This window comes from Cydia pomonella, chromosome 17 (assembly GCF_033807575.1).
Source record: "Cydia pomonella isolate Wapato2018A chromosome 17, ilCydPomo1, whole genome shotgun sequence".
Lineage (NCBI taxonomy): Eukaryota > Metazoa > Arthropoda > Insecta > Lepidoptera > Tortricidae > Cydia > Cydia pomonella.
In genome coordinates, this window is record NC_084719.1 from 15,190,461 (window position 1) to 15,212,428 (window position 21,968).

At 37.2% G+C, this 21,968-nt stretch overlaps 4 protein-coding genes across 4 annotated transcripts; 2 read left to right on the plus strand and 2 right to left on the minus strand.

Annotated features, from left to right (window-relative positions):
* Positions 1 to 177: 177 nt before the first annotated feature.
* Positions 178 to 7,886, minus strand: LOC133526982 (nonsense-mediated mRNA decay factor SMG5). Its single transcript, XM_061863868.1, has 6 exons — positions 7,606 to 7,886; positions 5,218 to 7,444; positions 3,341 to 3,527; positions 2,547 to 2,701; positions 1,394 to 1,607; positions 178 to 645 (listed from the first exon to the last, which is right to left on the minus strand). Exons 1-6 carry the CDS (start codon positions 7,677 to 7,679, stop codon positions 590 to 592), a joined length of 2,913 nt encoding a protein of 970 aa, XP_061719852.1. The 5' UTR covers positions 7,680 to 7,886; the 3' UTR covers positions 178 to 589.
* A 527-nt stretch (positions 7,887 to 8,413) lies between these two features.
* LOC133526984 (mitochondrial outer membrane protein SLC25A46-like) lies at positions 8,414 to 15,439 on the plus strand. Its single transcript, XM_061863871.1, has 7 exons — positions 8,414 to 8,692; positions 9,352 to 9,449; positions 10,069 to 10,247; positions 11,105 to 11,161; positions 11,380 to 11,595; positions 13,410 to 13,617; positions 14,072 to 15,439. Exons 1-7 carry the CDS (start codon positions 8,524 to 8,526, stop codon positions 14,354 to 14,356), a joined length of 1,212 nt encoding a protein of 403 aa, XP_061719855.1. The 5' UTR covers positions 8,414 to 8,523; the 3' UTR covers positions 14,357 to 15,439.
* A 7-nt stretch (positions 15,440 to 15,446) lies between these two features.
* On the minus strand, positions 15,447 to 15,953 carry LOC133526985 (large ribosomal subunit protein bL34m). Its single transcript, XM_061863872.1, has 2 exons — positions 15,799 to 15,953; positions 15,447 to 15,724 (listed from the first exon to the last, which is right to left on the minus strand). Exons 1-2 carry the CDS (start codon positions 15,834 to 15,836, stop codon positions 15,490 to 15,492), a joined length of 273 nt encoding a protein of 90 aa, XP_061719856.1. The 5' UTR covers positions 15,837 to 15,953; the 3' UTR covers positions 15,447 to 15,489.
* Positions 15,954 to 16,153: 200 nt separating this feature from the next.
* LOC133526983 (protein AF-9) lies at positions 16,154 to 20,446 on the plus strand. Its single transcript, XM_061863870.1, has 3 exons — positions 16,154 to 16,325; positions 16,449 to 16,639; positions 17,656 to 20,446. Exons 2-3 carry the CDS (start codon positions 16,456 to 16,458, stop codon positions 19,716 to 19,718), a joined length of 2,247 nt encoding a protein of 748 aa, XP_061719854.1. The 5' UTR covers positions 16,154 to 16,325; positions 16,449 to 16,455; the 3' UTR covers positions 19,719 to 20,446.
* Positions 20,447 to 21,968: the final 1,522 nt, after the last annotated feature.

Consider the following 21,968-nt stretch of genomic DNA (forward strand, 5'->3'; position numbering starts at 1 on the left):
TATTATGATCACATCTAAACTTCTTTATCTGAGTATATCCCCCTAATAAGCGATAGAGGGGCAAATAACGAAATTTTGATATTGGTTTTTCGCGGTAGGCCCTCTGAATCCAAAGGCAAAGCCTAGTTGGTCAAATAATCAGCTAAGTAAAATAATGGGTAAGTCAATAAAACATCATTTTGGGAACGTAATATTTATTGAAATGAATAATACTATATCTTAAGAAATCAATACATATTAAGCCAAATAAAACGTAAAAATCTGAAAATGGATTTTATGGAGTCGAAAATGAAAATGAATATTTCATGAAAAATCCCCAAGAATGATAATGATGATGATGAAAAATGGTTATTTCTTAAAATGAATGATTTGTCAACGATAATTCTACAGTGATTAAAATGCATTAAGCTATTACATTTTCTAAAATAAAAAATGGTTCCATTAAAAAAGTTAAAGACCATAGATAATTTATGACCACCGATTATAGACCGATTATCGATTCCCTTAGTTCATCGCCGCGGCGACTCGCATCGATTTTCGATTCGATCTTCGATTGTTCAGCCAAGTCCGTGACGCGACAAAAACGGGTTCATCTTTTCTTGCCGGTTTTGTTTACGGTCTGACGCCACTTCGCATAGAAGTCACCTGAAAAATTATTAGTTTTTAATATGCTATTTTCAAATAATAATATGGGTATACAGTCCAATTAAATTATTTATGCACCGACTTAGACAGACAAAGTGTGGAAATGTATTTTAAACGTCATATTTGCATAGACATTTTACGTTTATAATATTATCACACTTTGTCTTAGAATATGACATGACATTGCCACACTCTGTTCATGTAGCGTTAGCTTGGTCCGACTCTAGTATTCCAAAACTGTTAAAAGGGTTATGGACCAACGCACTTTAAAAAAATCTTTAAATAATATCGCTAAACATTGAGTCACCCTCAGCTATACGTTAAACGCTTGTTCGTAAATAATAGACAGACTACAAAAAAGACAACTGCTGCTCAAACTAGTTTTAGCTCCATAAAAATTCGTAATCGCCAAGCAATGTTTGCATTGATGCTAGTGTGACAGAGAGTGTAAGTACCTATATGCTACACAGTAACGCCGGCCGCCTGCCCGGCGCCCGCGTCACGCTGAACTCTTTATACTCGTCGGTTCCCGGCTGGTTGCCGACTAGTAGTATTAGCAAGTTGGATTTGTAATTTGCATTGATGCTAGTGTAACAGAGAGTGTAAGTACCTATATGCTGCACAGTAACGCGGCGCCCGTCACGCTGAACTCTTTATACTCGTTGGTGCCCGGCTGGTTGCCGACTAGTAATATCAGCAAGTTAGACTTGTAATTTGCATTGATGCTAGTGTGACAGAGTGTCAGTACCTATGTGCTGCACAGTAACGCCGGCCGCCTGCGCGGCGCCCGTCACGCTGAACTCTTTATACTCGTCGGTGCCCGGCTGGTTGCCGACTAGTAGTATCAGCAGGTTGTTGGTTTTGCCGCGGTCGGGCTCGCCCTGCCCGCTCTGCTTTTCGTCTGCCGTCAGGTGGTGGCAGAACTCGAGGATTTGAATGAAGTTTGTCACGTGTGGTGGGGCCTGTGGAAAAGAACTTCATTTAAATTGCAATTACAGAATTTACGATTCATCATCATCATCATTTTAGCCTTCAGTCGCCCACTGCTGAGCCTGGCCTCTCTTCGTGTACGCCACTTATCCCGGTCCTGGGCTAGTCGCAAGCAGAAGAATTTACGATTATTTGTTTGTTTTTGTCTACACTTTATTGCACATAAAATATTAAGTACAAATGGTGGACTTAATCTCTGTTATCTTTTCACCCAACTTCATTAAAGCTATGAAAAATCAGAAATGAGAATCAAATTCTAAGCTTTGCTCAAAGCAAGACAATCGAAACGCCTTATACTGAATGGTCTCACTCTGCACTGCACTCTGTGACGTCACATAAATAGCGCCTCGAACTATTGGATTGCGTCACGTTACCTCGTCCAATCCCTCCTCGGACGCTCACGTCGTGCGTGCAGCGGGGCGGGGCGTGCGGCGTGCACGTTAAACAAATGCAAACGTACAGGAGCGGCCGCAGTGCACGCTGCTCACATCACTCGTGAGCCCGACGCCACGCTGCACGCCCCGCCGAACGCTCCGCTACGAGCGACCACTCAGGACATACTAAGTCTTCTGATTCGTGAACCAACTTATCGACGTTGACTTAGTTAACGCACCATTCGTTAACCTTATTACAATATCATAAGAACTACCAGCAGTCAGTTTAGTTATATATTAGTTACTGTTAGTACTTGAAATTACAAGTTGTTGCTATATTCATAACCCAAACTAGTTGAAAGTGTACTGACCTTCTTAAGATACTTGTGTACGGTAGCGGGCGCGATTGGCCTGGTCTCTGTGCGCGCAGAGAGCGCGAGCCGCTTCAAACCAGTGGATAGCTTCACTTGATCTTTACTTATCCCACTCTGATATCGGGAATAAGCTGTTACCCAACCTGCCTGAACCGGCACTGACCTTCTTAGGATACTTGAGCAATGGCAGCGGGCGCGACTGGCCCGGCCTCTGCGCGCGCAGGAAGCGCGAGCCGCTGCGCAGCGCCGCCTCGAGCCAGCGGATGGCGTCGCGCGCGCTGTGCTGTGAGCGCTTCAGGTCGTCTAGCTCTTGCAACACTGCGGTAGAACGTTGTATTATTTTATTTATTTGGGTCAATAACAATACAAAACATCAATACGAAGCGTAAAATACTATTGACTTTTTTAATGCTAATACGTCGTAACTAGCCGTGCCTACAGCGTCAAGGACAACCATAGATGTTATGGCGGACGTTGTCAAAGTAACCTTCACACTTTCGAGTAAGGTTTACATTTAGCTCCCTTGCGCCCGAGATTTAGGCTTTTGAATTTGTCTTGGTGTGTTTAGATGGAAACATGCAAATAAATTGGGAAAGGGTCCTTTAGTACAAAACATTTTTTTAAATGTATATGTGAGTGTATTGTTTTGTATTCATTGATACATTTATGTGCATGTTACATGAACACTTTAAAAATTATACGTAAAGTTTTTTTTTCACAAAATTTGACAGCACATGAAGAAAGTACTCGTACCCGTTTTCGCCACTAAAAAGGTGCACCTTTTTCATTGAATTTTTACTCATTTTACCTTAAAATAGATTTCGTAATGGCCATCTTCAATACCGGTATTCATTCCGGTATTTAGATTCGTCCGATATTGGATGTACTAGACACGACCACCTAGTATAGTCATGTATATGTTTTCTAATCAAAAGAATGTTATCTCGTATCAGTTACCGACGGTGGGCACGAGCAGCACGAACGAGCGCGCCTTGAGCAGCTGCTTGACGCTGCGCAGGTGCAGCAGCAGCGCGGCCGCGTCCAGCGCCAGCAGCGCGGGCGCGGCGGGCCGGCGCTCCAGCTCGCGCACCTGCGCCGTCAGCCACAGGCGCCCGAGGCGGCGCAGCAGGCCGCCGGACCCCTCCTTTATGATGGACAAACATTCCCTTTATATACTCTGTTTTTGACAGTTTTACTTTAATAACAATATGTGGTTTGGTGTAATCGACCCAAACCGTCTGTCACTGGTAAAGTGTTTGCTAAGTTTAATTGATCCCTGCTGTATGACCTTGATTAGTCTGTTAAATGTGGTCGGTGGTCGGTGGAACTGGCCCTTATGGTGGCCACTTTTCCATACATTCCACCTGTCCAATATTTGATCAAATGTGCACGAGACACAAATATAAATTTGATCAAATATTGGACAGGTGGACTAGGGTTCGTATATTATACAGAAGTTAAGAGTCACACGATCCTAGCCCCTGCCATACACTCGACATTAGACTCTCATTTAAAAACGGTGATTCAAATAACATATCTATGTCTGGTAAATACTAGTTTACATTGCTAGAAATTGCAATACAAAGAACTTTAGCAAAAGTATTTCGGACAAGCCTAAATCGAGCTTAATTTGAGACTATTTACCGACTCCTTGGTACGATTTAAAGAAACAAAAGGTTAATATGCTGCCAAAACATGTTATCAAGTGTCCTCTTCATGGTTGCTTAATTGAGCATCTGCAGAATAAATGTGGTGAATTTTTATTTTTACATAAAAACAATTTTTCACGCAACATTTTGGATTCCCGACAATTCTGATGCAACCGAAATGAGGGAGACAGTTAAAAGAATCAGCTAAAAATCAAAGCCTAACGGACATTCATGGCGTTGAACCATCGCTAGAGCGAGTCGATAGAAACGCTCCATTATAGTTATATTGGATGTCAGTCGGAGTTGTCGTAAGTAACATGCCATTTTATCTAAAAGGCCACATTGCACAGATCCTAAACTTTTTTTAAACTAAAACGTATGATTAGACTATGCCCAGCTGTTTCGCTTTACGAATCATGTGTAATTGCGGTTCGTATAGTACGTTTTTTTTGTGTAATGGTGTCTTGTTCGCAACCGTTACTCGGGCGGATTGGGTAAATTTTGTCTAAACCATATGCTTTACGTCGAGCTCCCAGAGAGAAATGTGTACCTTATTAAAGCACTAATTAAACACATATGTATTTTTTAAATAAAAATGTAATACAAAAAAACGGCTAAGTGAAGTTGTATTTATAATAAACGATACAGTCTTTACTTGCTCTATTTTTTTTAATAAAGACCGTGCGCTCCAACATGCACGCGGTCTGCTATCTCTTGACCTAGAAAACAATTCACGCTTCTAAGCAGGTGCTACCCCCTAGACTAAATGCTATCTCTATTTCGCATAGACCATCTAATGGCTTAAATCTAAAAATGGAAACATGACAATGTTTCGCGCTAATGTAGGCGGGCTTCTGTGTTGCCGTCTACAGTTCATACACGCTCCCTATAGCAATTTTTAGCAATGAAAACTAATACCAGACAGATATGTTACGTAAATAGTCATGCTAAGTGATATGTAATATAAGTATGTCCTTTTAAAATGACAGTCTTAACTTTGATTCTATGTGAGTGGAGAGACCCAAGAAGTTTGTTTATTAGGAGGGTCAACTATCTCTGCAGCTTATCAGTTGTAGTATCTTATAGTTTTACAAAAGGAGAATAATCATAAGGGTATTTACTTGTAAACCATGTACTTATGAAGCAATTTGTTGTTTTTTGTAGTTTATACCAATTTATACTTACATGATGGGGTGTCTTCGAATTGTGCCATTCTCTACTTTTCTTGTGATTTATTTTAGTGTTCAATTTCGGAGCTGAAATCTTCTTGAAATAGAATATCTTCATTGATCTGTTAAATCTTATTCTAGGGACAATTTTAGCAATTTGATTGCCAAAATCAATAAAATTCAGGATCCTTATTACATTTTCTTCATACACTGATGGTTGGTACTTGTTTAATATCTGCCATTCTGCAGCATCTTTGTCAAATTTACAGATGTTAGTGCCTCGTAAATTTAGGTCTTCCGGTAGGGGTATCTTCTTATATTCCAATTTTAATTTCATAGCAATATGTTTGGCATAAGATAAGATTTTTAATTTGCCAGGAACATCATTGTTTTTGGGATAAAAGTAAAATGTGAATATATTTAGCAGATCTACAACACATTGGAAGAGTGACTCACCACTGTCTCCACATGATAGGATCAACTCTTTTTCTAAAAGTACCCAGTCTAGCAAGAGCTTGATGCTTGGCAAGTAGTTATCACCCATTAAGAAGTCTTGAATTTCTTCTTCTTTCAATTCAATGTCTTGTTTTTTAGTGGTATTCTTTTGAATATGATCTATTCCATTTACTTTAGAAATAGGAGTATTGGCATCTTCAATTGGCTTAGGAGATTTATTCACATCACCATTTAGATTTCCTACTGTTTCCTCTTCATCCGAATCATCAAATATGGATTCCTCACTTCTAGAATCATCATCAGACTTGTATGTTGAATCTGACAGATCATCTTCATTATCATCATCAGAACAAGCGTCATCTGAAGTCATGATACTTTCACTATCTGAACCAGTCAAATCTGAACTCTCAGAGGAATCAACTCTTCTCCTGCGCCTGCGTTTTGTCTTTTTAAGATTTGGCTTGCTGTCACCATTTTCTAACTTTTTATTATCACCATCAGATATTTCTTTTGCATCTTCAGTTTCAGTCTGCGGTGGTATTTTCTCTTTATTGATGATGGTATCTTCTATTACTTCAGATTCATTAGCATTATTAGCTTGATTGTCAGATTTTTCAGATTCTACATCATTTATTGATACAGATCTGACTCTATATTTTCGAGCAGGATTTTTAAAACCCAGTTCTTCCATTTGCTTAAGCAATTTCTGTAACAGCTGGGAAAGTAATGCAAGGGTGAAAGCTTTGCATGCAAATGCTTTTTGTTCATCTATTTCCATCATTTTTGATACTGTAAACAGGCAAATCTGTACCATTTTATGGACAAGATTGCCATTTAAATAAGAAGGAGTAGTGCTTTCTTCTTCTACAGCCTGTGTATATTCAGTATAATTTTTATTCATGTCAGGAAATGGGGATTTTGCAAATTCCATTGCTATTCTCAGATCTTGTGCTATTTTGTTACACCTCTGTGGCACATTAGTGTCATTTTTGCTAAAATACCATATGTCAATTAGCGATAGGAAGTTTGCAACTGTGTTTTGTATGTGTTCTGCTTGAGTGTAAGTTTCTGCATCATTTAAAGTTTCACAATATTGTGTTTGTTTTTCTAGGATCTTTAGCAAATTACCAGTAGCACCTTCAAAAGGTGTTGTGCAGCTAAGGCAATGGATGTAATAGCAAACAGATTCTAAGTTGTAATTTTTATCAAGATATAGATTGCCTAGTTGGTTAAATGGCATTCCGGAGCACATGTCAATATGAGCAGCTTGGAGGTAATAGCGAGCTGCTGTTGAAGGCTCATAGTTTTGGAATATTTCCACTTGATACCGACTCAAGTCCCCAAGGTAGATCAAACATTGATAAATGACATAGCGACCAAGCTTTACCTCTTCTTCACTAAGTTGGGCTTCACTTTCTGACTCTCCATCCTCGAACATGAGCTCATAGTCCAATTCTCCAGGCAAAATTTTCATAATAGCTTGCATCCTATTCAAGATGTGATGAAAATGACCTATTCCACACCCAATATGAGTAAAAAGAAAGTTATCTATTGCAGTATCAGATTCCTGATATTTCCTTGCTGCTGATACAGTTTCATAGTATCCCTTCCTCCACAGAAGTTCAAGGGACTTTTTGCCATAGTTTGATGGATCAAGAAAGAGCAATTTTTCGCAATTGTCTCTAAGTTTTTGACGAAGAACTTCTATTTTGGTGGAAAATAGGTCGACTATAGAGCGGCTGGCCGCTGAGGCTTCGTCGACACGTCTAGCGACGTCACTCACATACCTGAAAATGAAATGTAATGATTATACGTTCCATAAACCAACAAAAGACCCTTGTTTACAATCACATCACAGCTGTCACCTTTGACCTTTCACTTTACAAAAAACTCTATATTGACACGATGGAAATTAATATTATCTAGTCAATATACCACAATAACTTACCGATATAGCTTTTTGGCTTTTTCATTGCGTTCAGCAACTTTAGCCTCTAAAATATCGCTACATCCTGTCTGCATCCTCAAGTCATTTTATGAACTTGTCAAGGTGTTGGTTGAAAAAACTGTTTCTAGTTCCAAGGGTGAAATTTTTCACCAATTTGGATAATCCAGGTCATTTCCCTACAATCATGGTTTTCCTTTTTTTTCTTTTACGTAAAATTTAATTTTGCTTTGACAATCAGCCTCCATAAGCATGGTTGGTGATAAGAGACACAGATAATGACAAAAAAGAAAAATACTTATACCATAAACTAAAGGACGCTATACATTTACATTTTTGCTATAAGACTATAGTATGGCAAACACATCTTATTAGACAGTAAGAGCCAGGAAAGCTATACTTATCCCTTTCTTTTACGTGCAAGTACTAGCATAACACAAAGACAGTAGGATTGTCTTCTTTCATTTACCCTTAGGTGCGCACCGCGGCGATTTATAGTAAAGTATTATAGATAGAGCCTCAAGAAAATAAATGTGACGTTCCACGGGTAGCCATACCTTATGGTGGCCGGCGCTTACGCTGTTATTAACAACGCTCCGATGCTAATGCGCTGCTATGCGGCGTAAGCGCCAACCGCCGTAAGGTGCCTTTCCGTGGCACGTCACAATTTTAGTATGTTCCGTATTATCATCATACCTTAACCAATCATATATGCTACTTTGGGTAGCAATGGTAACGTTGGTTGGTGGACAATTACCGCGCTAGTCATTCTATTGGTCAAAGCAGTCGTATGGTCAGTCTGTTTGACAGTTAATATGTCAAGATTGGTCAACAGAAATCATTCTCTTGGCCGTCGTTTTTTACAGAAGTATTATTAATTTTATTTTTAGGCAATATTTATCGAAAAAATAATGTGCTAAGATGGCTGGTTTTGATTACACTGGTTACAACAGGCCATATGGGTTGGATCCCAACAGAGAAAGCAATGACTTGTACGATTCCCGCTATCAGCAAATATACGGATATCACACACCTATGACTGAAGAATACCAGGGTCCCCCTCTTGTTATGGATGATAATTCTGATGAAGGTAACCTTTTTTAATAATATTAAATCAATAATAAATATTATTAAACATTATTACACCAATTGACTAAGTCCTATAGTAAGCTCAATAAGGCTTGTGTTGTAGGTACTTAGCTTAAAACTTTAATCACAGAAAACCCATGACTCAGGAATAAATATTCGTGTTAATCACACAAATAAATGCCCTTACCAGAATTTGAACCCGGGACCATCGGCTTCATAGGCAGGGTCACTGCCCACTAGGCCAGACTGGTTGTTTTTGGTCCTAAAAATTAAATTTCAAATATTTTAGTTTTTTTTCTTAACAAGTCTATTTTTAAACGTATGTTCTATATTTGCAGACTGCTGATCATTTGCATTACAAAATAGTATTTACCATTTGTTTCCTAAATAATATTTTTATGGCCTCTTTTGGTTCTCATAGAATATTTTTTTTTGGGCACAGGAGCTTGATTTCTTTTTGTAAGCAGTCCTTAGTCGTTTTCTATAAACTTGTATTGTATAATGTACAGTTGGCTGCAGATAAATGTAACTCAAAAGGGTTCTTTTATCTGAGGGAGGTTAACTCTTGTTTGAAGCTATGTTTGGCCCTATGGTTTACCTTTTGATATGAGTAATAAAGTGTTAACAAATAACTAAATACATTATATATATTTTTTTCAGACAACAATGCATATATTACAACAGCAATTAGTGTTGCTAGTCTAATTACTGAGAATCTCCTCAGCCATCCATTTATTGTGTTAAGAAGGCAATGCCAGGTATGTGTGTCATGGTCTAATTAGCTAATTAGGTTTAGAACTACTCATACTCGTTTATTGGTAATATAAAAGAATTTAACATGTCAGCAATTAAAATACTCGGGTGAAATTAAATATACAATTAACAATTATTTAGTTGATCTACATTACATTAACAACAACACTAAGCTACCTTGAACTAAGAACATTATCAAGTAAAATGAGTCAAGTTTTAAAATGTCATGGAATTAAAAAAAGTTAGATAATCAATAATGCATCACATAAACTAGGATGGATTATTAAGAGACAAAATAAAATAGATTTTATCGTGTTTTTTTTAAGTTCTAGTACATTTTTATTCTTTATTCTAAATTGATGATCTGTTATGTTATACAATTTTCATCATGTAACCTTTATAACCAATTAAAAATTTATTTTGTTTGTTATTATAATTTTTTAACCTAAGTGTTATTTAAGAATGGTACTGTTTAACAAAAAAAAAATAGTTTTAAACTCAATCAAAGGAACTAATTTAATAAAAAAACTAAAAAGGGAATTAAGATTAAATGATTTAGTCTCATTATTATAACAGTATAAAACTTATTATATGCATGCTATAAAAACAATACATTTCTAACAGGTTCACAATAATCTCCGCAACTACCATATAGTACCTTACACATTAATGCCAGTTGTGGTGCGGCTGCATCGGCGACAGGACTTCACAACACTGTGGAAGGGCATCGGCTCAACTTGCATTGTCAAGGGACTCAACTTAGCTGTGGAAGATGTGGTGGCTAAAGCAACAGGGTGGCCTAAGTTAGTACCTAACAAAGAGAATTTGAAATCGAGGTGGATTGTCAAAGAAAATCTAGTAGTACAGTTAATTTACTGCTATCTTTTGGTTTGTTAAATATCAAATACTGGCGCCATCTAATAGATCAAAGGCCAAAGGTATGGCGGATGGCGCCACAACCTTTAGCCAATGCCCGGTAAGATGGCGCCACTTTTTGATATTTATCAAATTTAACACATATCAGTGAAAGAATAAGGATCTAAGTCCAATGGCGTTCTAAAAGTTTTAATCTTGTGTCGAAAGATGGCAGTAACTACAAAGTTTTCTTTTTTTATGTTTAATAGGAGAAAAACCATTGATTAAAACACAATTAAAGTTTTCTTTGATAATCTACCTCTATTTCAAATTCTCTTTGGTACCTAGTAATCATAATGACTGAGCAACTCAATGCCGGATTTAGAGGTCTGGAGGCCTCGGGCAATAAAGGAGTGGAGGCCCCCTAGCCCCAAATTTTTTCCAAAATTTAAAATGGTAAATTTTCCGAATTCTCTATTGTGGGGGCCCCTCTTTTGTGGAGGCCCGGGGCAGTAGCCCCGGTTGCCCTCCCCTAAATCCGGCCCTGGAGCAACTGAGTCTTGCGGTTTTTTGTTTACTTTTAAAATCCATATGGAACATGGATCATAGATTATGATCTTATAGTTGCAATTCAAAGTATTCAAACAAACGGAAGCTAACTGTACTATTAACTTTTTTTTATTTATTTCATAACGTAAATAATCACATGAGCTTTACAATCAGTCATTTTTTAATAGGTTTAGCCTGTATCCAATCTTTTCTACTGCTAGTTCTCTAAGTTTTTGATTAATTTTATGTTTTGCAGGGAAGTTTCAAAGTGCAATTCAGTATTGCAATTCCTCCAACATGTGACTCTAAAATGGTAATTATTTATTTTCGTATTCACTTCATTATATTGCTTTAAGAGTTTGTTCGGAAAGTCAAGAGAATGTATAGAGCTCAATACATTTTATGACTCTTTCCGCACTCTAATGCAGATTTATATATTCTTAGAAGTAAATAGGCGTCTATGGTTTCTTTATGCCTGCAGATAAATTTCATTTCTATTTTCCAACTCCAACTAATAATTTATACTTTCAGCATAAGCCTAGCCATTATCACGCCATTCTACTCAGCAAGCCTGGTCGAAACAGTTCAAAGTGACATAGCCAGCGATAAGCCAGCTCTCCTCGATGTGTTCAGAGAAGGCTTCCTACGTATACTAGAGTGGGGAACGCCTAGCAGAGGCAGAATGCTCCCTATATGGGCCATAGTCGGACCGACTGCTGCTTTTGGAGTTACGAAGTATTTGGCTCAGTAAGTTTTGGTTTGAGATATAACTGTGTCTAGTCCAATACAATGAGCAAAGACCGTATTATAGAGGGGTACGACAATATGGGGCCGACTTTTGTCTTTATAAATAGGCCATACTGACTATGGCGTAGTGATGGCGCCCACGGCCTCGCACTTAGGGGCAAAGCCAACATTTTTATTACCTTGGGAATACACATTGAAAAGGCACCGCAGATGTGTTTTCGCCCACTACGCCACTAGCATTTTGTAAGCATTTTAGTGGTGAAAAACTTCGTGCTTAACGCAGTAGAAAAGTTTTTCACCTTTCGTGCCTTGAAGGGTTTTTCGCAACTTAATCTCTAAATTAAGATTTATCTAAATCTTAAGTTAAATATTCAACGCCGCTTGTCGAGACCGAGACTAGGCAATGAGTTATCATTAGTGAATTTGAATTTTCCGCGCACGAGCGCCTGGGTCTCACCCGTTGGTTGCATCGCCCGGTTGGTGTGTCGGACCACGCCCAATGGAAGGTTCCGTACCTTCATACAATACAAAAAAGCCGTACAAGCAAAAGAGCATTATGTTAGTTGTGGCACTTCCATCGTTTTAATAAGAAGACCAGTTTTTTTTATAACTCTTAAATGGTTTAACCGACCATATTAAAAATAATTTTCCTGAAAAAATATTTGCTTATTAAGTTTTTTATTTAGATATTTTTAAATGGTTTTGCTCTCCTGGTTCAAAAGTTAGAGGGGATCACACAATTTTTTTTTGAGCGATTATGTCCAAAAGTATTTACTTAAACAAAAAAACGTTTTTAGCAATCTTTATGTATTTTTAAAGACCTATCTAATGAAGAGCCAAATGCTTTTTTTTAAATTTTAGTTACATTTATATGGATATTTGAAAACATATTTTACATTTTTTTTCGAAACTAACAAGCGACTTACATAATACATCACATCATTTATATCCAAATTTGCAACGTAGGTGTAACGTTGCAAATTTGGATATAAAATATATCGTATAGTTTTTGAGTAAAATGGCTGTGATATACGCACAGACCATTATTTCTCCAGACCATTAGGGTTCCATTTTTGCTATTTTGGCTACGGAGCCCTAAAAATACTATTTAATAGCGCTACGAATCGATTATGGTAACTTCTTACTGATAAATCGTCGAATTTAGATAATAAAAACATTTTTAGTGCAAAATTCGTCTTTTTTTTATATTTTATAAATTCTCGGTCTTGGTCTCGGCCGAGAATCCCATTGAATATCGGTCTAAAAAAGCGTTCTCGGTCGGACCTTAACTTAATGCTACTATAAAACACTTAAAATGGATTATTACAGAAGCATTAACATAGAAACAAAAAGGTTATTTTATATTACGGCCATATTGGAGCCTACGACTGCCTTTGGTGTAACATAGTATCGAGTTTAATCTTTTTATGTAGGTACGAGCATGTGTTTTCTTCCAATATGAGGAGATTCTAAATTAAGCAAAAGACTTCCACTGCTGATACTGTTGTCATGATGTGATGTCGATAAGTTACCAAAATTGCAAAGTCTCCACATGGAAAAACATCTCTAATTTTTGTATGGATATCTAAATCATCCATTTCCTAAATGAGAGTTCCTTTATTTGCTGTGAAATTTTCCTGAAATTTCCGTGAATGTTGCCAACTTTTTGGAAACTTTCCGCAACCTGCAAACTGTAACTGCTGAAGAACCCCCAGGAATCACTTCCCAATGGCTCCGTCTATACTTGACAAGCACATCACATCCATATTGTCATTTTCGTAATATAGTATATGAAAGATTCCTTACTGTTTCAGCATAACGCTAAAAAGCATAACGGTCCGTATCCTCCGCTTCCAACAGCGCCACCGCCACGAGCTCAGCGATTCGTATAATGTTAACTACAAACAGTCACAAAACCCGCTCATTGAGGACATCAACTTGAAGGCCAACATATTCTCCTTCATAACCATGGAGATATTGTTCTATCCCGTGGAGACGATTATACACAGGCTTCATATACAGGTATTATTGTGTAACTTATGAAATATAATATAGTTCACAAAAAAACTATACTACACAGCTGAGCTGAGTAAAAGGCCTTCAAATAAGTATGTTAATTAAATTGGATAAAAAAATGCTAATATGGGACTCTCTCCCACGGGCGCTCGCTCCGGCTGTGGAATGCCGAGGTTTTCTTGAGGCTACAGTAACTTCAGTTCTTCAAAAACGAGTGTACAGGTTTTTAAGGGGTCGGCAACTGTTGGCAAATTTGACAAATTTAAGTCATATCTCTCGACTTCTGTCTTGACAAGGATGATCGTCGCTCCACTTGCGATTAAGGCATTTTAAAATATTATAAAAAATTTAGTTTTCAAGGCTTTCAGCGTCTTCCACCCAGCTCAGAATGTAGTTGAACTGAAATATTCAAATAATCAGTTAGATATTTTTAAACTCTAACCTAACAATTATGTTTTAGGGTACCAGAACAATAATCGACAATCTCGACACGGGTACGTCCGTGACACCGATCCTGACCGGGTATGAAGGCTTCATGGATTGCTATAACACCACAATAGCCAAGGAAGGCTTGTCGGGACTCTACAAAGGGTTTGGAGCCCTTGTACTGCAGCTAGCGGCCCATTTGGCCATAATAAAATTGACAACCTTGGTTGTGTCAGAAGTGTCCAACCTTCTCAAACCTGCCAAGACTCCCACAAGTGAAGATTCTGCTCACTCCCAGCAAAAGTACCTATTTAACTAGAGATTTTAGAAAATTTCGGGATTTGTTTTAAGAGTAATATGCAGAAATTAACTCTGTATCTGTATGCAAATTAATCAATTTTTATATATGGACTCTGACTTTGTTACTGTGGAAATAGCTGGGAAAAATGGTGTACAGACTACTAACTTAACTTACAATAGCCAACAGATTTATATTTGTTACAAATGTTCTTTAATGAAAGTGGGTAAACTATCCATAAATAGGCACAGATTAGTACCAGTTGGTGGCATATCACTTCTATGGAAGTCAGAACTACATCCTTAAAATAACATAATGGAGGCCAACCATTGTTGGAGTGCTGACAATAGGGTAACATTTAGGGTAATATCACGTAGGGCTGCCATGGACAAGTTCAAAAACCCAGGACATTGAAAAAGACAAGAATTCAGCAAAAATTGCACTATTGCCCTGGACACTATAGGACAATTGTTGAAAAATTTACTTATAGGGTTGATAATAACAAAATGTCTGGATTCTAAAAAACCTGTCTGGATGGACTCAAAACTTAGACAAATCTGGGAGAACATGGATGGTGGGCAGCCCTAGTAGGTTATTCTATTCCCACTCGTAACAACTCAGCAGTAAATAGTAGGAATAACCCCCTAGTGTCATGTTACTTACATCTTGGTTACAAAGAGTGACATAAGAGTTGGCTCTTGGCCAGAGTTGAGGGTATGAACCACTCGAGTGTCTAACCAGGTATCGAACCTGGTACTACTGAAGCAGAGTCAAGTATCTTAACATTATAAATACCAGGTTAACATTAAAGTCATCACATTAAACAGGATGACAAAACTTTGAACATGAAGTGTTAAATTGCTGATGGCAACTATCTAATCATAATTAATATATCTGACTTGGCACAATAAACCTTTCCTCGTATTCCCAAAATCCATTACATTGTTAGACCCTTTCAGATGATGTATAGTCAATGTTTGTTTTGTTTATGTTTTTCTACAGTAGATAGTTAAGTAAAATGCTTATAATTCAAAACTGTAAAAAGAAGTTTTAATCATAAAAACCAAGTTGGAAAAAAGAGATTCAATAAACAATTTGTTGCTATTTTATAATGTTTTTTATTTTCTAAAACTATTTATCCTATGATGCTATATTTAGTGGGTCAAAACAAATCTGCCTTTCAGTAACCTCCGCATAATGATCCTCCTACCCGTTGGTGTGGACATCCTGGCTTTCCAACCATGTCGACGGACTCTTTTCACTTCATTGGGCCGTGGGAAATAACAGCGAACATTTGTTCTAATTGATTGCAATGAAAAGCTCTCTGGCCTGACCAAACTAGTAGTTGGAGTTACTTGACTGATCGTGTGAAGCCCTTGCCTTAGAAACCTGAAAATGTTTGTCATTAGATTAATTTGCACTTAATGCGCACCGTTGCATCTTTCCAATTTAGTTTAACTTACCGCAAAGGTTGTAATACTGCAGACAATAATCCCGACATAATAAATTAGCTATTATTAAAACCTATAGGTTATTTGAAATCTTGCTAGTTCGGGGTGTCGATAAATCTTGATATTCTTGATCAAAAAAGAATGTTATGTCACTGTCACTCATATGACGTGCCAATGGTCAGTGTTGCTAACTAATGGGCATAAATAAACAAACTATATATATTAGTATTTTTCTTTCGTCGAGGACAATTTATTAATTGTTCATTATTTGTGGTATTAATTTATTATTAAGCAATTCTAGGTACTTCTATCAAAAATTTCGTTATTGTAGAAAAACCGGTATTTTCGGGTACATCCTTACTGTCGGTGTCGATATCGATATGAAAATTAATATGGCGGACCAAAATAACAAGGGCGCTAAAAGAATATTTTCGGTAAATTGTGATTGAATCGCCGAGCCAGTGACTGATTGATGTTTTATATCATAGAATTGATATATGCAGTCTTTTACGTAGCTAAATTTTCAAATGTTTTAAAATGTAAGTATTTTTGTTCAATTCACAAGTCATGACTTGTAAACAGAATCTGATCTTAATGTCCATGATTTATTTGTTTTTTATTATTAAATTCTCTATTGTTAAGTTTTCTATGTTGTCTTCCAGAGTAAGTATGTCGGCAATAAAGGTGAACTTTGAAATCGGGCACGAAACTTCCCTGCGCACGAAGAAGACTCCAGAGGGCTTTACTCATGACTGGGAAGTCTTCGTGCGAGGACAAGAAGGTGTAGATATCAGCCACTTTGTTGACAAAGTGGTCTTTAACCTCCACGAAACTTTCCCTAGACCCAAGAGAGGTAAGATTATCCAGAATCTTATAAGATTAATTTATAATCATCAATTATTTACCATTTGAAGAGTTTCGCGGTATTACTGTAAATTCTAGAGTCGGCAAAATATCTGATTGTCTTTTAATGATACTTTCAATAAACCTTCAATTGTCATATTACCTAACTTGTACAATTATCTGCTATTATTTCAACAAATTGCAATAGTTTCTTTTATCATATCAGTCATTAACTTTGTGTTTCCTGAAATGATAAGCATGAATCTGTATTAAAAATGGAAAATATTTTATTTCATGAGCTCCGGAGAACTGGAGTAAAGCAATTATAGTATAGAGATAACGCTTGTATATTTTACATATATATATTTGTATATTTCGGGAATCTCAGAAAGGGCTTTAACGATTTTGATAAAATTTGCTATTATGGGGGTTTTCAGGGGTGAAAAATTGATCTAGCTAGGTTAAATCTGGGAAAACGCGGATTTTTGAGTTTTTATATGTTTTGCTCTGTCTCCCAGATATTGTACATAAACGAAAAATCTTCATTCAGTGCAAAATTCTAGTATTCAGTGTGGTGTCATTGTAAAGTTTAGGAGAGATGAGATAACTTGGTTTGATCAAGGTGTACTTATTTTTACTTACACTCATTCTCCCCACTGCATGCTTAGCAAGTATAGTTGTGCCATTCTCGAGAACCTTCTCCGTTTACTATGGGGAATGTTCACCTGCGAAAACAACCAAAATATCTATACAAAATGGAGAACATTCTCGAGAACAGCACAACTATATAGCTGATACCACTAAAAACTATTGGCTCTGTGAGTTACAAATCTTGTGAAACCCCATTTTGATAATTTTCCATTTAGACAAAAAATCTATATATTTATTAAACCTGTTTACCAAACTTTACAAGAATCTGTTGATCAATGAGGACATCCAGACAGACATACAAAAGCATTTTATGATGATTAATGATATTTTGATGTGTTCCTTAATAATACATTTTTGTGTTTTTTTTTGTTTCAGTTGTTAAAGAACCACCATTTTCTGTAAAAGAATCTGGATATGCTGGTTTCATGATCCTAATTGAAATATACTTGAAGAATAAGGATGAACCCAAAAGGATAACATTCAATTATGATTTAAATCTAGCACATGGTGGTCTTCTGAAGGACCGGTATATTGTTCAAAACCCTAATGATGAATTCAGAAAGAAATTGGTAAAAGGAGGAGGAATACCCCTATCTAATAACACATTTTATACTAATCCAGACCAGGAAAATAAAAGTCGAGACTCATTTACAAATGAGAAACCACTCAGTAAATCAAAACTGTCTTCAGATAGTGTCAAGAAACACAAATCTAAAGAGCACAAAGAGGAACTACCACACAGAACCAGTAGTTTTGAAAACTTATTTGGCCCGCCCATTCAAAAGCCACCTAAAGTGTCACCAGATCCCAAAAAACTTGAAAAATCCAGTACTGTTGTTAAGCCAGATAAAAAAGAAAAAGATAAAAGCAGTTCTGATAAAAAGTCTAAGTATGAGAATAAAGAATTAAAACCAGAGAAGGCTAAGCTGAAAGAAGAAAAAGAGAAAATTCGGCCAGAGAAAGTTAAAAGTCACAGCAAAGAACCAGAGAGATCTAAAGACAAGAGCAAAAAAAGGCAAAGTGATAGGCCACCTTCACCAGAGGTACCCAAAAAAAAGCTTGCAATAAGCCCCAGCAGAAAAGCAGCTAGTCCAATTCCTCGCTCTAGCAGTGCCTCCAGCATTAAGGAAGAATATAAGCCCCCTAAACATAACACAGAACCAATTGAGCATAAGAAACCGAAAATTGAAGAAAAACCTCCCAAAATAGAGGAAGTCAAACCAGATAAAGATCTCAAAGAAAAAAAGAAAAAGGAGAAAAAAAGTCATGACAAAGACAAAGAAAGAAAAGAGAAGAAAGAACATAAGAAAGAAAGTCATAAAACTAAAGAGACTCCTAAAGAAGTCATCAAGGAAATACCAAAACCTAGAGAAATTCCGAAAGAAAAAGAAATTATTAAAGAACCAGTAAGAGAGAAACCTATAAAACCTGAAAAACCCATCAATAAGTTTTCTATTGAAAACCTTAGAAAAAGCCCTCCACCAGAAAATGAGGAGCGATCTGAAAATCACAAATCTAAAGAAAAAGGTGAATCCGAGAGAAAACATAAACACAAGAAAAAAGATAAAAAAAGGGATGAATCTAAGGAAAAACACAAAGATTCAAGTAAAGAGAAAAAACACAAGCATGATAAAAATCGGGAAATACCACCTGAAAAACCAGAAGTAATTGAGCGCAGGGAAACACCCACTTTCAAGGAGAGACCTCTACCCGAACCAGCCTCGCCTATATCTCTTGATACAGCTTCACAGTGCAGCTCAAAGAGTGGTGTAGCAAAGATGTCTCATGTTGGCACAGAGGATATCCATAGTAGCCATTCAGATTCAGAAAGTTCTATGATTGCTGATGAAGAAGATACCAAAGTCAAAACAGAAATTACGTCCCCAGTGAGGCACAAGCGTGAACCATCTCCAGAACTCGAGCCTGAGCCAGAATTAGAACCCGAACCAGAACCTGAACCGGAACCTGAACCAGAACCTGAACCTGTTGTGGAAGCCCCAATTCATAAAGAAAAGGTGAAGAAACACAAGGATAAGAAAGACAAAAAGGAAGAGAAGCGACGTAAACGAAAAGCAAATGAAGATGAAGACGCAGATAAAAGAAAACTTGCCAAAAGCGACACCGGGCCTTCTAACCATGAGACTGAACGCGGTGAGAGCAGCGGCTCCATCATAGAAACTAAAGTTCAGGACAATGGAGTATCTAGCAGTTTAGGGGAGGACGCGGAACCCGGGGATCTATCCCCAGACTATATGGTGCAATTAAAGGGATTGCAGAAGAGAATAATGATGATTAAAAACAATGAAGAACTTGAAAGGGTTGTGAATCTAATAGCCGAAACTGGGAGGTACGAGGTGACAACCCAAACGTTTGATTTTGATTTGTGCCTATTAGATCGTTCGACGGTGCAGCAGCTTATTCAACTCGTCGGATGCTAGTTTTGACTTTGATCTTTTAATGTAAATATTAAGACTATAGTAGATAGTTTGAAGCAGTTGTACAGAGTTGTTAAAGGTATATGCCAGTGGGCCTGAACGAGCAAGGAATAATTAAAACAACCTCATAATATTTTAATTAAAACCATCACTCAGTCACTTGAGTTTTGAGTGCAATACTGTATAGGTACCTATAAAGATATAAGACTGTTGAAAGATTGTATAAAGCGGTAATGCACTTATTGTGCGTTATTGTATTTATTCATTATTATATAAGTTAATAAACTCAGAGGTTTTAACTATAGTATGTTAATATTTTGTCATTATAAGGTTAGATATATTTGTTTTTGGGAGGACTTTCTACAAAAATCAAAACTATGATCTACATGATATCATGATATTGTAAAATGAATTTTACAATTTGCATTTCTAAAACTTCACATGGTTAAGTTTGTGCACATTGTTAATTTTAATTTCATTTTATAGGTCTAAAGATCGCATTCTTATTGCATTACTTAGGTTTATTGCTGTAATTATTAACCGTTCAAACCATGGGATGTAAAGAAATCTCACCTAATGGATTCTTGTTCAAAATTATCTTGGTTGGTTTGCTCATTGGCTCCGGTTTTGTAAACTGAGCCCGTAAGCCGTTGTAAATTATGTTTGTTACATAACTTATTATTTAATTTATCTAGTATTTTAGGAATATATTAAAGAGTGTATACAATAAATTTGTTTTATTATATTTGTCCACCAGAGGTGTCTTGGGGCCTTGGTAGGGGCTGATATGATTAATGAAAACAAGGTAGAGACATAATTTTATTAGTGTTTCGGCATAAAAATCCCGCTTCGTCCGAAACTAGAACAAAACCAAACCTTCAATTCAAAAAATCTGATTTCGGACGGAAAATAAATTTGAAATAAGAATCTATCGTACATCGTACCCAATCACTAATACAGAGTGTAAAATTTAGTCACCTGCAATAATTTACGATGTGAATAGTTTGATGGTCATACTGAGCAACTTTTATAACGGGGCCAGCCCCGAAATCGCGAAAAAGAATTACTCTCCCATAGTAAAAACCAGCCAATTTTTTTTTATGATTTCGGAGTTTAAGTCACGCATTCACTGCCAGAGGGCGTGGCCTAGGAACAAACTTGTATGACGGTGAACGCATATATGCGTCTGTGGCAGTGAATGCGTTAATAAAAGTTGCTCTGTATGATCCATTAGGGGGTCCACAGCCACAGAGCGAGCGAGCGAGCACGTACGTGCGAGGCAATTTCCTCACGCACAAATCGGCCAGTGTAGACGTGCCTCGGCCTAGGCGGCGCGTGCGTTTTCCTCGCCCGAGCGGGCCGCCTCGGTTGTGGCACGTCTACACTGGCCGGTTTGTGCGTGAGGAAATCGCCTCGCGCGTATGCTCCCTCTGTGTGGACCCGGCTATTGACTTATATCTAAGGACGTACCTTACGGACAATAAGAATGGGGTTTGTACAGGGGTGTCACGCACACGAATTCGAGCCAATCGTGGGGTAAACTGTCTATTACCGGCCACCCTCCAATTATCTTATACTAAAATGGCTAAAATAAGAATTCAAGTAAACTAAATAACTATCGTTCTGATGATTAACTTAGATAATTCTATTTGTGTGTAATATAATATTCTACTTTTGTAATATTTCTTTAGAATAAATAAAAGCTTTAGATCGCAAAACTTAGATTGTGTGATTATTAAACAGAATCCCTTTTAGTATAAGGTGGCCAGTAATTAATATACGGTTTACCCTATTAGTCTTATTTATTAACTTATTGGTTGGAACTCATACAGGGTGTAAATTTAGTCACCTGCAACCCTGCAATATTTTTTACGATGTGAATATATAGCTCATACCATTGATATATATCTAAGGACGGGCCTTACGAGCACTAAGAATGGTGCTAGTTCTGTGGTGTCACCGACGAATTCGAGCCAATCGTGCCGTCTAACGCAACTAGTTGCGTCCAATCGCGCGCGTGTTGCGAACTCATCAACCAATCGCGATGTGGCGTTAGAGTGCACGCTTGGGTTATTATTTATATAATATATATATATTATATTTAAAAAAAAAAACATTTATTTCAGACAACACTGTTACACAGGGTCCATATGTTACAAAAAAAACTAAAACTATGACCTAAGCCTATACTTATAAAATAAATGGCCTCTTTGGCCCCCTCCTTCCCTGCTCGCCTCTCCGATTAGGTTGTAC